Source organism: Schistocerca americana, chromosome 4 (genome assembly GCF_021461395.2).
Source record: "Schistocerca americana isolate TAMUIC-IGC-003095 chromosome 4, iqSchAmer2.1, whole genome shotgun sequence".
Classification (NCBI taxonomy): domain Eukaryota; kingdom Metazoa; phylum Arthropoda; class Insecta; order Orthoptera; family Acrididae; genus Schistocerca; species Schistocerca americana.
This window is the reverse complement of record NC_060122.1, coordinates 221,792,572-221,808,689: the sequence shown is the minus strand read 5'-3', so window position 1 is coordinate 221,808,689 and position 16,118 is coordinate 221,792,572. Positions and strand designations below refer to the sequence as shown.

The 16,118-nt window shown below is 44.0% G+C and overlaps 1 protein-coding gene across 2 annotated transcripts in view; it reads right to left on the bottom strand.

The window, feature by feature from the left end:
• The window catches only part of LOC124612248 (hepatic leukemia factor-like), a 620,183-nt gene that overhangs the window by 44,659 nt on the left and 559,406 nt on the right, over positions 1–16,118 (bottom strand). For both annotated transcript variants that reach the window (XM_047140323.1, XM_047140324.1), the window contains one exon: positions 11,546–11,673. In XM_047140323.1, the coding sequence (XP_046996279.1) occupies positions 11,546–11,673 (128 nt within the window). The remainder of the gene's footprint in view (positions 1–11,545; positions 11,674–16,118) is intronic.

Below are 16,118 nucleotides of genomic sequence, written 5' to 3'. Positions count from 1 at the left end.
CCGACTATACAAGTCTGAAAAATGGCGGTTGCTGAAACAGCACTCGGGCATGGGTGTATGTGATGTCCTTAGGTTAGTTAGGTTTAAGTAGTCCTAAGTTCTAGAGGACTGATGACCACAGCAGTTGAGTCCCATAGTGCTCAGAGCCATTTTTTTGAAACAGCAACCTGAAACTATCAGCAGACTGTGCTGATAAGGTTCTTTCAGGGTCTAAGGCACTTCAGTGGCAAAGTGAAGGAGGCAATGCTGCAATGTTGGGAACTAACTCGTATTCAACCACTTAATTCTGAGTGTACAACGTTAATGTGCTCGCAAAATAGCACAGTTTGTTTCTACAGCATGCCGAAGGACGAAGAAGCCAGGAGAGACTCGATTACGCTGCATTCGCATCATTTCCTCTACTTCTGACCTGTGTAATTCTGTGTTTTGCCCACGAAAAGGTTTAATATCGCTCTGAACCCATTGTACTTCTTTAAGTCTTAAGAGACGAGAGCACGAGCTCGGATTGGCGAAGAGCGTAGAAGGAAATGCTGCAGAATGCTATTAAAAGCATGCACCCAGACATCTGCCTTTGGCGAACAACAATGAAAATTAAATCTACAGTAGTACTTTGTGCCCACCACAACGAAAATTTTTTTTAAAAATATGTATTTCGTTAATTGTTAACTTTTATTAACAACATCCTTTTTAAACAGGTACTGATGTATAAAGAGGACCCAGGACCTAAAATATCTTTTAGCGCAATCTTAGCAGTACCATCGCATTTTCCGTAACGTGCACACTGGGAGAATGGGTACTTTATGAGCACCAGGAAAAATTTAAAAAGTGCATGTTTCGTTTACTGTAGCTGAGTTTTATTCACAACATAGTTTTTAAAGATTATGCAGGGCGGTCAAAAACATTATGAAAATCGTGTAAGGGTGTAGGGTGTAGCAGGTTACGCTGTGCTGAGAAATAATTGTTAAGAAAAAGTGCGTTACTCCGTTTCCAATTTAATTAGCATTGAAGTCAGCCGATCACGCCGTTACGTGCGCAAATTCAAGTGGCCCGCCAGAGGAGATGTCGCCAAACGTGTGCTTCGTTTGGTTTCCTAAAACCGAACGAGAGAGCAATACAAAAATTGGACATGGAACGGTAGCAAGGATCGAACCCGAGTCAAATGCTGGGCACTCTCGAGCACTATCATCTACGCTAAGACAACAACTGACACTAATTGATCTGGCGGGCCGCATGAACTTGCGCGTGCAACGGCCTGATTGGCTAACCTCAATGCTAATTAATTCGGAAACGGCGCAACGTATCGTATTTTTTCTTAACAATTATTTCTCGACACAAACTACCTTGAAACACCCTTACAAACTTGAAAATATAAGTATAACGTTTGTTGAGAACAGTCACGTTCACTAGTAAGGCTTGCGTTTTACTGAGAAATTCGAAAGGATTATGGAGTCTGGTACAAGAAATCATTAAAAACAATAATTTTTTTCAAAATTTTAAAATATACCGTATATGATTAGATTGTCCGCCCTCAGTAGCTGAGTGGTCAGCGCGACAGAATGTAAGACCTAAGGGCCCGGGTTCGATTCCCGGCTGAGCCGGAGATTTTCTCCGCTCAGGGACTGGATGTTGTGTTGTCCTAATCATCATCATTTCATTTCCAACGACCCGGAAGTCGCCGAAGTGGCGTCAAATCGAAAGACTTGCGCCCGGCGAACGGTCTACCCGACGGGAGGCCCTAGTCACACGACATTTCATAATTAGATTACAATATTTTCAAAAGGTGGGTACTGCGGGGGTTAAGTGAGAAATCTGGATGTACTTTACACAGAAATCTCTACATATGGATCCCACAGGGACAGCGAAGATAAGGTTGGACTAACTATAGCAAGCACAGAGGCATTTAAGCAGTCATTTTTCCCTCGCTCCAACGCGAATGCAGAGGGAAGAAACCTTAATACTTGGTACAATGGGAAGTAATGAGTGCTATGCAGCGGTTTTCAGAGTATTAATACAGACATAGATCCCAGCTACTGTGGGGTATAGGACAGAGGAGTTGCAGACTAAATGCGCCAATAACGCCGCCTACGACTGCTGCATAAAAGTACGCTTCTGATCTCACGTCACTGCACTCGACAGGGTGCGGTTTACGTTCCACAGGTCGGAGAATCCAGTGACATAGGTATGAAGGTGGAGGAATAAATGGCACCATATGGGCCTCGGCGCTAAAAACTGACGACGAACAGAGAACGGTGCAAGAGTGACAGGTGTACAGCCACGCGAGCACGGCAGGGAACCTCTTCATCTATTATAGACTATTTCTAGACCTATAACTGCGAGACGAGCCTATCAGACTTCCGCGAGGCGAGCTTTCTCGCCGCTGCACGGCGCGCCGCCGCGGAAGGCGTTTCCATTTCACGCTGTGATGGGCTGTGGAAGGACGGCTACCGGTAATTGCGGAGACAACGCACAATTTGCGGCGGAAGTGCTGTAATTGGTAGGTGCGCTACGGCGGCTCAGGATTCTCCGAAGACGCCGGCCTTGCTGCCCTCAGCTCGATGCGCCAACACCCGGAACCTAATCCGCCACGGATACCTCTTCGTACAAAAACAACACAGTCCTTCTCCCCCCCACCCAGCGACGTTCTTACAAGAGGGCACGCTTACAGTGACGTTCTCACAACGTTCTGACGGACGGATATACAGTGTGTCCCAAAAGTAGTGCACGCAGTTGGAATGCAAATAAAACGCTTAATACATCATCATAAACTTTTTGTTTGTTGCAGCTTGGTACAACATCCAGGCATTATTTCAGCAAAATCGGAACACGGAATGAAAGATATCGTAATTTAAAATTTTATCTAAACTTGTCTGCTCAGCTTAGTAGTTCGGATGGTTAATCCACCCGAGAACCAATTATCATCTAGAGGTTGAAGCTCTTTTTTTCCGTATTTGCTGTAACAATAAGTATGTTTTTGGATAGGGTCTGCCTTTAGCAAAACACAATTTTGTTTTTTAACCCAAACATGTTTCACTGTAGTTGCAGCATCTTCAGTGGGCTTTTATTTTTCATCTGCTAAACATAAAGAATGTTCTTTACTGTTTGTATCCATGTAACTATTAATTTTAAATCGTAATTACAGATATCAGATATAAATCGCAATTACAAATATCTGTAATTACGATTTAAAAACTAGTAGTTACATGTATACAAACAGTAAAGAACATTTTTATCTTTAAAAGGTGAAAAATAAAAGCCCACTGAAGATGCTGCAACTACAGTGAAACATGTTTAGGTTAAAAAACAAAATTGTGTTTTGCTAAAGGCAGACCCTATCCAAAAACATACGTATCAAGAACCAATAGATAGCGCTGTTAAATTCGTAGTACATCTAAGGACTAACAGATTGCGCAGATCTTTTTTATTTTATTTTATTTTATTTTATTTTTTTTCTTGATGAGTGAAATGTATTTTCGGCAGTTTACGTCAGTGACAGAATTAAGCGCCGCAATCTTATCTTTAGAAATACAACCGAACAGCGGATTTACTTGGCTAGGATATATGGATTTATTGATTTCGCTTAGTGTATTAAAAACATAACGACACAGCTGTCTTTCTTTCGATAGGTTTTATTTATATCTTTTCTAGGAAAAACGAGTTTGTATGATTTGGGTATCTACTTATTAAATTTTGATTTCGTTTTGCTTAGGAATATGAATGTCTAGAAAACGGTCGTGTATTTCTGATTACATCGCGACGACTAACAGAGTGAGGACTACGCGGCCTCAAGTATACGATGAAGATCGTGAGGCTAGACTTGACTGTGGCTCCAGAACACCAGGTTTTTAACTCGCTCTTTGGAAACTCCTTCTGAAAGCGAGGTGCAACGTAACTCTGATCGAAAGCGTCTGCATTATATCGCTCCTCAGAACCCGTCACTCACAAAGGCTTAACGTTACTTCTCTCCAAAGTAATTCCACAAAAACGGAAATTTTGACGGGAAATGGGGTAGGCGTGCGAGTTTTTATATCCCGCTTATACTTAACAATTTACCATTTCTCTTTAAATGTGTTCAATTTTCAGTGAGCTTACGTTATTCCATGACCATAAACGACGCACAAGGCCAGACACACCGCGAACGGCTGTGGAACTTATTGGCAGCTGCTTTTCGCACGGCCAGCTCTATGTGATTTTCTCCCACATTAATGAAGCAAACAAGCTCTTCGTTTATGTTCCCTACCATACTATTAGAAACGCAGTATACAAAGAAGCTTTATCAGTCAAAAATAAATTCCAAGCATATGAAGTGTCGGACACGGCTATAATCAAATACCCAGGAAAGCCGGATTTCTCTGTCAAGTCAAGAATAAGTGAAGTAATAAAGCACGTGGTGCTATACGTGAACTGTACTTCAGACATGGCCAAAGCGTTGGACAAACCCAGCAAATACATAAAAGAAAATGCACTATTCGTAATGCAGTCAGTTAGTTAGGTGACACTGGTAATCTTCCCAATAGACTCAGACGTGGACGTCCAAAATCCTGATGGAATGCTGCGAAAATTGACAATGTCCGCGCATCAAGGACAAACAGTTACCGAAAGTCACTTCGCCGCCGGTCTCAACAACTTTGCATATCGAAATCTTCAAATGGTTCAAATGGCTCTGAGCACTATGGGACTTAACTTCTGTGGTCATCAGTCCCCTAGAACTTAGAACTACTTAAACCTAACTAACCTAAGGACATCACACACATCCATGCCCGAGGCAGGATTCAAACCTGCGAGCGTAGCGGTCGCGCGGTCGGAATCTTCGTTACGTAGAATTTTAACAGGTGACTTAGACACATGTCCCTATAAAATTCAGATATTCCAAAGAATATTTCTTACTGACTTCCCAAAAAGACTGCAGTTTGCAGATCAATTTATCTTAATGGCAGCGCATACCAATTTCCGCAACGAACTTATAACGAGCGTTGAAGCTCATTTTGATCTCAGTGTTTTTCCCTATAAACAGAACTGGCACATTTGAGCCGCAGAACAACCAAAAGTATCCACGAAATACTTCTCCACGGGCATAGTGTGTGGTTTGGGATAAGGTAGCATCCTGTGTTTGGTCCTTTCTTTTTTGGAAATTCGGAAGGAATGGCTGTCACTGTGAACGGGAACGATACCGTGACGTGTTACACATTTTTGTAACAACATTACCGTGGTTTCAGCAAGACGGCGCCATCTGCGATAGCGCTTGACAAACCATGCCACTTCTTCAAGAAAATGTGTCCTGGTCGGGTCATGTCTCGTAATGGAAACATCAGTTGGCCGCCGATACCGTCGGATCTCTCGGCGCCCGGGGATTTTTCTTTGGGGTTTTCTCAAGGACAGTATTTACAGGAATTAAACACGGACAGTTGCTGTTGTCAAAGACAACGTTAGCATGGTAAGCCGCCAACTTTCGCAAGAGTCTTTGCAAAAGTTCATGCAACATGTTGTGGTACAGATTTGTTACTGCCAAAACGTGGGTGGTGGACATATACCTAATGTTGTTTTTCAAACATTTACTGCTGAATATAGGTTGTAAATATTTATGAACATTTCAGTTGTGAAACCATTACTAAACATTACTCAAATGGGTACACTATTTTTAGGACAGCCTGTATAATAATCAAAACTGTGTTCTTCTTGCAGCTCTAGCGAATTGAGTTCTAGCCAAGCGGGAAGCCAAAAACTGTACGTTTTCTCGTTGAATGTCCACGTATAGAATTTGTAACGTCATGTCCAAAGATCATGGCTTCTGTTCAGATGACACGGGAACGCAGTCCTGCAATGTCCTCGATAACAACCGATATTTCGACAGAAGAGCATACTGTCAATTTCAAGGCACAAGTATGATGAGATATCGCTGTGTACGGCAGCTTGAGTCACAGATGGGCGGGGTATGCCAACCGGGAACCGAAAGAAAGCGTATGTGGAAAGAAAACACACCGTTAATCAACGTTACACTTTATCGCTAGTAACATATGAACAACGGATGATTAAGTATTACTAACTGTATTCCTCTGTTGTTCGACCAGCGAGGCAGCAAGAGTCAATGCAGAGCTAATGATGTTAAACTAGCATGTGACATTGTAAAAAGGGACGGGGATTTTGCTTAAATTCTGCCTGGAATCCTTGTCTGTCGCACTGGTCAAACAACAGAGGGGCGGAGTTAGTGCTACTTCGGCACCCGTTGTTAATAATATCCCACTGCCGATAGCGTCTGATGGTGATCATTGATTGTATGGTGGCACTAATACTATTTTTCTGCATACGCCGCATTTTGGTTCCTGGTTGACGTATCCCCGCCCACCAAGGTTTAAGTTAACATGCACATCTATCTATAGTTGCACTTATGCCCTGAAAATGGTAGGGTGTTCACCTATCGAAATATTGGCGTTTGTCGACGATGATACCCGGCTAAATTCTCGTAAGTTACTTGATCTTTTAATACGCCATGAGAAGCTCATGTTTCCCATTGTGGCTGCCAATAACAGCAGTATTCAAGCGAATGTTCAACTGGTGGGCGCGCAAGGGAGGATTGCTGGTTCGTGATCATTGCAAGTACAGCAAAACCTTCGCCCATGCTGTACATTCCTTCACGTAGATACATTTTATATTTGGCTGCGAGGCGCAGCTTTCATCCTACACCTTAGAAAAGAGTTTTGTTGAATACACAGCGTCAGAACAGTTTCGGACAAAGCCATCTCGGCTCCGAGATGAATCATCTAATGACGGTGTTTAGAAGCATCGGGTACTCAGACCATGACATTTATTCAGCTCCCTATAGAAAAACAAATCACTAAAGTGTTCTACCAAGCCAGGAGGGCGAACATAGAGCTCAGGTTCCGTTCTGCGGCCTAACAAAAAGTAAGACTGATGCGTTCCGGCCACCCAGAAAAATTACAGAAACAATTCGATTTCTAAAACACGATCTCGCTTAAGTGCGTCAGGCTTTTATATATTTCCATGCGAGTACGGTAACATTTATGCGGGACAATCTCTACAAACTATTATGGATCGCAGTGCCGAATACTAACGCCACTCCAGGAATAGAAATTTCGAAACATCAGCAGTAGCAGAGCACAGACTAATGGGTAAGGGCAACATTAAGCCTCAACACGCATATGAAACGAATTAAGTGCACTCATATGAAGTTAATGGATCGATGACGATTAAATCAATCAAGAAGCAATGACATGAAATGGTATCAGTGCAAACTGTTCAGATTTGCTGAAACTCGTATGTAGCCAAGCAGTAGGACATCTTAGAGGCTCGCAGCCGCCATATATTTTACTAGTACCTTAAACATCACAGTCTTCCTCAGGCTGCGTTTTATTGATGTTGTTTATATTCATTAAAATATAAATGATCGGTTTGAGAATAAACAGTCAGTTGTCAGATATGCCTGGGAAATCTATCTCATCTGGAAGTAAGTACTGCGGGAAATATTTCATGCGCCTTAATCTTTCTTTCTTTTGCTTGTGCCGTTTTTCCCGCGGATACGCAGGGTCGGCATGGTTAATCGGATGTGGCAATGTTAGTCGAAGGGGTGGCTGGATGCCCTTCCTGCCGCCACCCCGTACCCCCCGGGGAGGAATTAGTGTACCCAAACTGTCTGCGACTAGTGTAATCCATGGAATAGTGCGAAAGTGTTCAGATGTCTGCGAGCCGTGTAACTGAGGCGGGACGTGGGGACCAGCCCGGTATTCACCTAGGGGGGTGTGGAAAAGCGCCTAAAAACCACATCCAGGCTGGCCAGCCCACTGGCCCTCGTCGTTAATCCGCCGGGAGGATTCGACCCGGGGCCGGCGCGCCTACCCGAGTCCAGGAAGCAGCGTGTTAGCGCGCTCGGCTAACCTGGCGGGTCATTGCATGCGCCTTAATATGGACATCCAACTCGCATCGTCCACAACTGAGGAGGATGATCTAAGTTGGGTTGAATATCTTAAGTTGCATGAAGTAGTTTCCAGGGCGGTTTTATTATGCCCAGCACGTACATCGATTCAAAGAAATACGCCCATGCATGGATAGTATGGTATGCTTTTGCAAATAAAAGAGATATTACAGATGTCTATCTCATCACTGTGACGTGCGGCGAAATTCCTTTAGAATGATGCGCCGGGCTGCAGTGCTATAATGACATATTGCATGGGATCCGCCTGCTTAGCTGAGTGGTAAACCGGGTTCTATTCCCGGCCGGGTTGGAAATTTTCGGACGGCCGCGGTGGACGAGCGGTTCTAGGCGCTACAGTCTGGAACCGCGAGACCGCCACGGTCGCAGGTTCGAATCCTGCCTTGGGCATGGATGTGTGTGATGTCCGTAGGTTAGTTAGGTTTTAGTAGTTCTAAGTTCTAAGGGACTGATGACCTCAGAAGTTAAGTCCCATAGTTTTCAGAGCCATTTGAACCATTTGAACAATAATGGGTAAACTGCAATACGAGAGAATCGAAGCGTTTGAAATGTGGAGCCACAGATGGATGTTAAAAGCAAGGTGGCCTGATTAGCAATGAAGAGCACCACAGAATCGTAGATTAAGGGAAAATATGGGAAATACGGACAAGAATAAGGGACAGGATGATAGGACATATGTTAAGGCACCAGGGAATAACTTCCACGGCATGGTGGAGGATAAAAACTGTAAGGGAAGACAGAGATTGGAATATATTCAACAAATAATTGAGGGTGTAGGCTGGAAGTGCTACTGTGAGGCAATGAGGCTGGCACAGGAGAGGAAGTCGTGACAGGTCACATCTAACCAGTCAAAGGTCTGACGATTCCAAACAAAAACATATTCTGGAAGAATGTACGTTTCGACAACAGCACGGTGTGGACTGTGGAAATTTTGAAAAGAAGAGAATCGAAGCGTTTGATGTAGATGGGCTTATAGAATAAGGAATGAGTGTACGATATTCCATTGCTCATTTTGTTCATAAGTACGACAAAATGTTCCTTTGAACATGCATGGAAGGAACAGGCTCTGCGGCGATTACAGCCGTTATGAAATACATGTTGCGAATATGGACAACCATCAGCTGCGTAATGAAATGACGACAATGAAAATTTGTACCGGACCAGAACTCGAATTCGGATTTCCCGCTTTTCGTCAGCAACATGCATGCGTGCATGTCTGAAGGAATAGGGTGATGACCAAAGGAACAATGCATCGTACTTCTGAACATCACAGGCAATTTATCCGCCGATACCGGGTTAGCGACCTTCAACTAAAATGTCTTCCCTGTACGGGAATAAACATAATGGCTGTAAGATTGCAGGTTGTAGGCACATGGTCGACGAGATATAGAAGTTTGGGGCTGGTGTGAAGCGTGCTCTGACAGCCTAATGGTAAGACAACCGCTCGCAAAAAGCGGGAAATCCGGTTTCAAGTCCCGGTCAGGCACAAATTTTCATTTTCGTTATTCCATTATACAGCTGGTGGAAAGGAATATGTGGAAAACACAAAAGAGGGCACAACATAATAGGACATGTGTTAAGACATCAGTGAGAAACTTGCACGGTTCTTGAGTGAGTCGTGGAAAGCAGAAACTGTAGAGGAAGGCAGAGATTGGAATATATCGAACAAAATATCGAGGAATTTTCGTGTTAAGTGCTACTGTGTGATGAAGAGGTTGCAACAGAAGAGGAAGTCGTGGCGAGCTGTAACAAACCAGCTACATGACTCAAGACATCTCCAAAAAATAAAAAGAAAATACACGAAATTGTTGTCAGTGAGATAGGTCTGTAGTTCTACACTACTGGCCATTAAAATTGCTACACCAAGAAGAAATGCAGATGATAAACGGGCATTCATTGGACAAGTACATTATACTAGAACTGACATGTGATTACATTTTCACGCAATTTGGGTGCATAGATCCTGAGAAATCAGTACCCAGAACAACCACTTCTGGCCGTAATAACGGCCTTGATACGCCTGGGCATTGAGTCAGAGCTTGGATGGCGTGTACAGATACAGCTGCCCATACAGGTTCAACACGAAACCACAGTTCATCAAGAGTAGTAACTGGCGTATTGTGACGAGCCAGTTGCTCGGCCACCATTGACCAGACGTTTTCAATTGGTGAGACACCTGGAGAATGTGCTGGCCAGGGCAGCAGTCGAACATTTTCTGTATCCAGAAAGGCCCGCAAGGGACCTGCAACATGAGGTCGTGCATTATCCTGCTGAAATGTAGGGTTTCGCAGGGATGGAATGAAGGGTAGAGCCACGGATCGTAACACATCTGAAATGTAACGTCCACTGTTCAAAGTGCCGTCAATGCGAACAAGAGGTGACCGAGACGTGTAACCAATGGCACCCCATACCATCACGCCGGGTGATACGCCAGTATGGCGATGACGAATACACACTTCCAATGTGCGTTCACCGCGATGTCGCCAAACACGGATGCGACCATCACGATGCTGTAAACAGAACCTGGATTCATCCGTAACAATGACGTTTCGCCATTCGTGCACCCAGGTTCGTCGTTGAGTACGCCGTCGCAGGCGCTCCTGTCTGTGATGCAGCGTCAAGGGTAACCGCAGCCATGGTCTCCGAGCTGATAGTCCATGCTGCTGCAAACGTCGTCGAACTGTTCGTGTAGATTACTGTTGTCTTGCAAACGTCCCCATCTGTTGACTCAGGGACCGAGACGTGGCTGCACGATCCGTTACAGCCATGTGCATAAGATGCCTGTCATGTCGACTGCTAGTGATACGAGGCCGTTGGGATCCAGCACGGCGTTCCGTATTACCCTCCTGAACCCACCGATTCCATATTCGGCTTACAGTCGTTGGATCTCGACCAACGCGAGCAGCAATGTCGCGATACGATAAACCGCAAACGCGGTAGGGTACAATCCGACCTTTATCAAAGTCGGAAACGTGATGGTACGCATTTCTCCTCCTTACACGAGGCATCACAGCAACGTTTCGTAAACTGCTGTTGGTTTGTGTATGAGAAATCGGTTGGAAACTTTCATGTCAGCACGTTGTGGGTGTCGCCACCGGCGCCAACCTTGTGTGAATGCTCTGAAAAGCTAATCATTTGCATATTACAGCATCTTCTTCCTGTCGGTTAAATTTCGCGGTGTAGCGATTTTAATGGCCAGTAGTGTAAATGATTTATGCAGCTGATGCTACGTCCTACCTCTTTACCTCGTGCTATGGTTGACTGTCGCAGCCGTGGCACGTCATTGCACCACTTCAAAGGAACGAGGAATCTTGAGACACAGTCCGAGTGGTAGTTATCCTGACGTATAGTTACTTTACACAGCCGTTTAATGTGAGTAGCTGTTTATGATAATACACAGCAGAGAGAGAGAGACTTGAAAGACACCAAACGGATCATTTTCTTTTGACATGAGTGCATTTGAATTAAAAAACTGTCTGGGTTTCGGTTTATCATAATCCCCGTGTAAAATCTGTAGCTAATGTGGGTAGCGCTTTCGCATGGAATGATGGAAGTATGCATCATTTTGTGACGTTGTTTAATAGTGTTGGGAGGTGTACTCACCTTCAGGTCGGCGTCGTACGTCTTATCCCAGAGGTTGGGTCCCAGGAAGGCGGCCTGCGCTTCCACGTTGCACCACAGCTCGCCGTCGTCCTTCTTGTCTTCAGGGCCATCCTTGCCGCTGGTCTTCCCTGTAACACACCAGAGCACTCGTCTTTACTGGCAATCAAACCAGTCTATCAGTACGGACGTCTCTCCGAATATACGACCAACAGATAAGACGCGGAGCCTGTAATTGTACATTGTCAACCAGCACTCACCTCAAAATAGCCTCACTGCACCGTCTGTAAGAAAATTTTAGTCTCTAAACACTACCAGCTATTAGATAAAATTCGAAGTATAGCTTTGAGTATGTACTCGAGAGATACAGCGCGCCCAGGCCTAAGAGAGTGTTACTTTACGTCTCTATTCCACTCAGAGACATATCGTTGTATTCTAATCCTACATAAGACATGTGGAAAGGTAATACTACTCGAAAATTTTACTTTCTTGCGCGTACCCTTACCCAAGAAATACTTCATGTGACATGGTTTATAGCCTACCGCCAGCCTAAAAAAAAAATACAATATTTATTACTTCCTTTTGCCTTCCTAACTGTCGCAAAAATCTTCAGCAGCAGTTAAACGCAGCACTGTAAGAATCGTGAAGACAGTAGCTCTCGGCTTCGTCTATAAGGAGACGGCTTACAAGACGCTGGTGAGATCAACGCTGCCCCGGCGTATAGAGCGCTTATCCAGTAGGAGAGGCATCTGAAACCGAACGAATTTAGAGACACGTCTAAAGTAGGAACAGGTCAGCATAGCCCATGGAGAAAGAGTAACTGAACAGCTATGAAAATGTAAATTCCAATATTTGACACAAAGGCGAAGTTGTTCTCGAGCGAAACCCTGTTGGTACTCCTCCTCCCCATCCGCCTAACAGGATTTCATGAGGAGAAAGTCCTTCTTATACAAAAGATTCGAATTCACATTGTTTCCTCAGTACATACGCAATAGGAACAGGACAAAAATTCACTAATATTGGTACAAAGTACCCTCCACCATACACAGGAGTCTGGATTGAGAAGTACACACACACACACACACACACACACACACACACACACACACACACAAAAACTGGGTGTAACGTTTATAAGTTCAGATATTTTTGTATGTGGTACTTTAATATGTACACACATATGTGTCAGTTTTTTTTTTTTTCTGGGGCAAATAGTCTTCCCAAAAACACATCACAAACTTTACGACCTGATATATTCTGCATGGCGGTAGCTGCATCATGAGTGGACAACGCCTGTCACTATAGAGTAACTGTATTACATCGACACATTCACACTGCAACATTTGACTTGCTGCCCAGGGGAAAATAACCATTATTGCCACATGTACTTGGAGGTGCCATCCAACCTAAAAACATATGACTTGTAATAGCTATACGATCTCGTAAACTGACATATGGCCGGGAGAGCGGTGTGCTGACCACATGCCCCTCCATTTCCGCATCCAGTGATGCCTGTAGGCTGAGAATGATACGGCGGCCGGGCGGCACAGTTGAGCCTTCATGGCCTGTTCGAGCAGAGTTTTTTTTTTTTTTGTAATACCTATAATTATTAGTCTACAAATGACATACATACTTATGTAATGTTTTTCAGTACACTATCCTCAATCACCAGTGGAAATATCTGCATTTATACCCATTACACCCCGCTTATATAGTGTTGGCGACTGAGGACGGCTATTAAGAGTAGTATGTTTTTGGCTTGGTTAGTACCTCCAAGTACATGTGGTAAGAGCAAGCTGTTAATGTTTATTTTCTCCTGCCGAGAGGGTTAGGTGTTGAAGTGTGGACACATCGACGCAAAATGGTTAGTCAAAACTGGCAGGCTAGTCTACTGAGAGCCATGCAGAGAACATCAGGTAGTGAAGTTCGTGATGTATTTGTGGGAATGTTCGACCCACAGAAAAAAGAACGAACACACTGATATGTGTAGGTATCTAGGTACCACTGAAAAGCTTTAGGGACAGGTTCCTTACACCAAACAAGAAAAAATGTGTCTAATAAAACATCAGCTCCAAAATGCATATCTTAAGAGCTTGTTCAGTAGAAGAGATGTGTTTCACACTAGCGAAGATGAGAAGGTGGAGCTCATAGCTCTTAAAGTACGCATTTCAGACCCTATGTTTACTAGACGTTTGTTCTTAGTGTGGTCCGTACTACCTCCTCCACGCCGTAGAAGAGATCCATTTCATAGTATCGAAGATGAACAAGCGCGCACAGCTCTAAGTAGTGCATTTTAGAGCCCATGTTTAGTAGACGTTTTCCTTGTTTCGGTGTAAGGAAAGTGTCCCTAAGGCTCGTCCGTGTTTTCTTGGGATACCTTATATATATATAACCTGCCGTTATCTTGAGACTCTAATTAAGCACTATAATCGCTGGTAGCATGGTGTAATTCAGATAGTCAGTTTTCTCGCGGTTTGGAAGTGGTTCCCGAAGAATAAGAATGGTCTACGGTTTCTTGCGTTCTTTGCAAGCGTACAGGTTTAAGTTTCTGATACATTATACGTAAAAGACTATACCAGCTGAGAAACTAAACCTTAGTTATGTGCATTCTTTAAAAACCACATTAATTTGAATAATCTGCTACATATATGAAAGAAATCAGGAGCATCTGCTGTCTTTCATGACTGGGCTCAGATGAGTAATGTATCAAATAGTGTTAAATATTTACTTTTTAACTTCCTGAGTGAATAAAGGTTTCAATCCGATTGACGGAATTCAAAGCCAGAAGTAAAAATAACATATGAATTCGGAAAATTTAACGAGATGGTTACGACGCTAGAGAAATTTTGCATATCAGCGTTTTCTCGAACTGTAAGTGACATTATCTCATTCCTTTATATTCTTTCCACCATAAAGATGTCTAATGTACGGGCACGCGATAGAAGTAAGGAGTGAGCTGCTCTACTGGACATGAACAGTTAGGACAATACACGAAAACAACAGAGACTGCGTGCACGATACGGACGTGAGAGCTGTTAAGATGCTGGAGACGAGTCAGGAAGGAAGAATAAAAGTCTACTTTTTGGTTGTAGCGTCTGGCCACAGGCTGAGAACTGATAATGGCAAAGGTCTCGACGCTAACGACCTATTCGAGGACGCTGTAGATGAATGCGTTTCCAGCACGAACGGTGCGGTTTGAGGATTACGGCGGTACGACGTAAACATGTGTTCTCCCGCCGCAGACAGGCGTTTACAACGCAGACGGGCGCCGCCGCTGTACGGTAGCAGTGTCCTTGCCGCCGCCCGAAAATATGAGACACGGTGCGGTGCGTGACGCACTTGCCACACGCCGTTATCTCCGCTGCGTAGCGCCGCGTCACCACTGCCGGCCGTCCAAGGGCGCAGTGCGGACACTGAAACGGCCCGTGCTGGACAGCGGGTATCTCAGCTGATGTTCCAACCTTCTGTTCTGAACAGCGAACGTGGGAGCGGTCCTCCTCCACAGCTGCGACGTCAGCGCGGCAGATTGCTAAACGAAGGGACCAGGGTTCGATTCCCGGCCTGGTCGGAGATTTTTCTCCACCTGCGGACTGGGTATTGTGTTGCCTTTACGTTCATATTATAATAATTGACATTCTACTGTTGAAATGGTCATAAGGGCACGTACCGAAAGCCAATTAAAGAAAAAAAAGCCACATGTGAGCGATAACAGTTAATGTATGGCTGCAACTGCTTGGTCCGAACCTGCTTCTGATGACCTCTAAAATCTTAACATAATCTTCCATATTCTGCACAGAGTGCTGAAGATGCCAGCGAACAAGCATTAGACAAGTTTATCATACGCCTTTTTTTCTTGTCATCAATCTTTTGACTTGTTTTGATTCACTGTCACGAACGCCTCTCTAGAGCCGATCTCTTCATCTCATGATAGGACTTACAACCTAAGTTGTTGGATATATTCGAATCTCTGTCTTCACCTACAGTTTTTACTGTCTACAGCTCCCTCCAGCACCATGTAAGTTATTCCCTCACACATGTCGTATCATACTGTCCTTTCTTCTTGTCAGTGTTTTCCAGATCGTCGTCTCCTCGCCAATTCTGCGGAGACCACCTCATTCCTTATCGGTCCACCTAATTTTCAACATTCTTCTGTAGCATCTGAACTCCAACGATTCTAGTCTCTTTCTTTTCACAGTCCCTGTCGCCTTGCTTCTTTCGTAATGTGTTATTTTGTTTCCATGGTAGCAGAATTGCTTCACTTTATAGTATCAGCAGTATTCTTTTGTCCAGGAATGCCCCCTTTTCCTGTTCTAGTCTACGTTTTATAGCCTCCTTGCTTCTTTCGTAATGTGTTATTTTTTTTCCAAGGTAGCAGCATTCTACTTCTTGGTCAACAATTTTGATGTTTTTGTCGCTAATCTCATTCCTGTTACTCCTCATTACTTTCGTTTACTGTCAGTCCACATTCTATGCTCGTGAGACTGTTCACTCCATTTAATAAGTCTTTTAATTCATTTCCACTTTCACTGAGGGTAGTAATATCATCAGCGAATCTTATTACCGACATCATTTCACC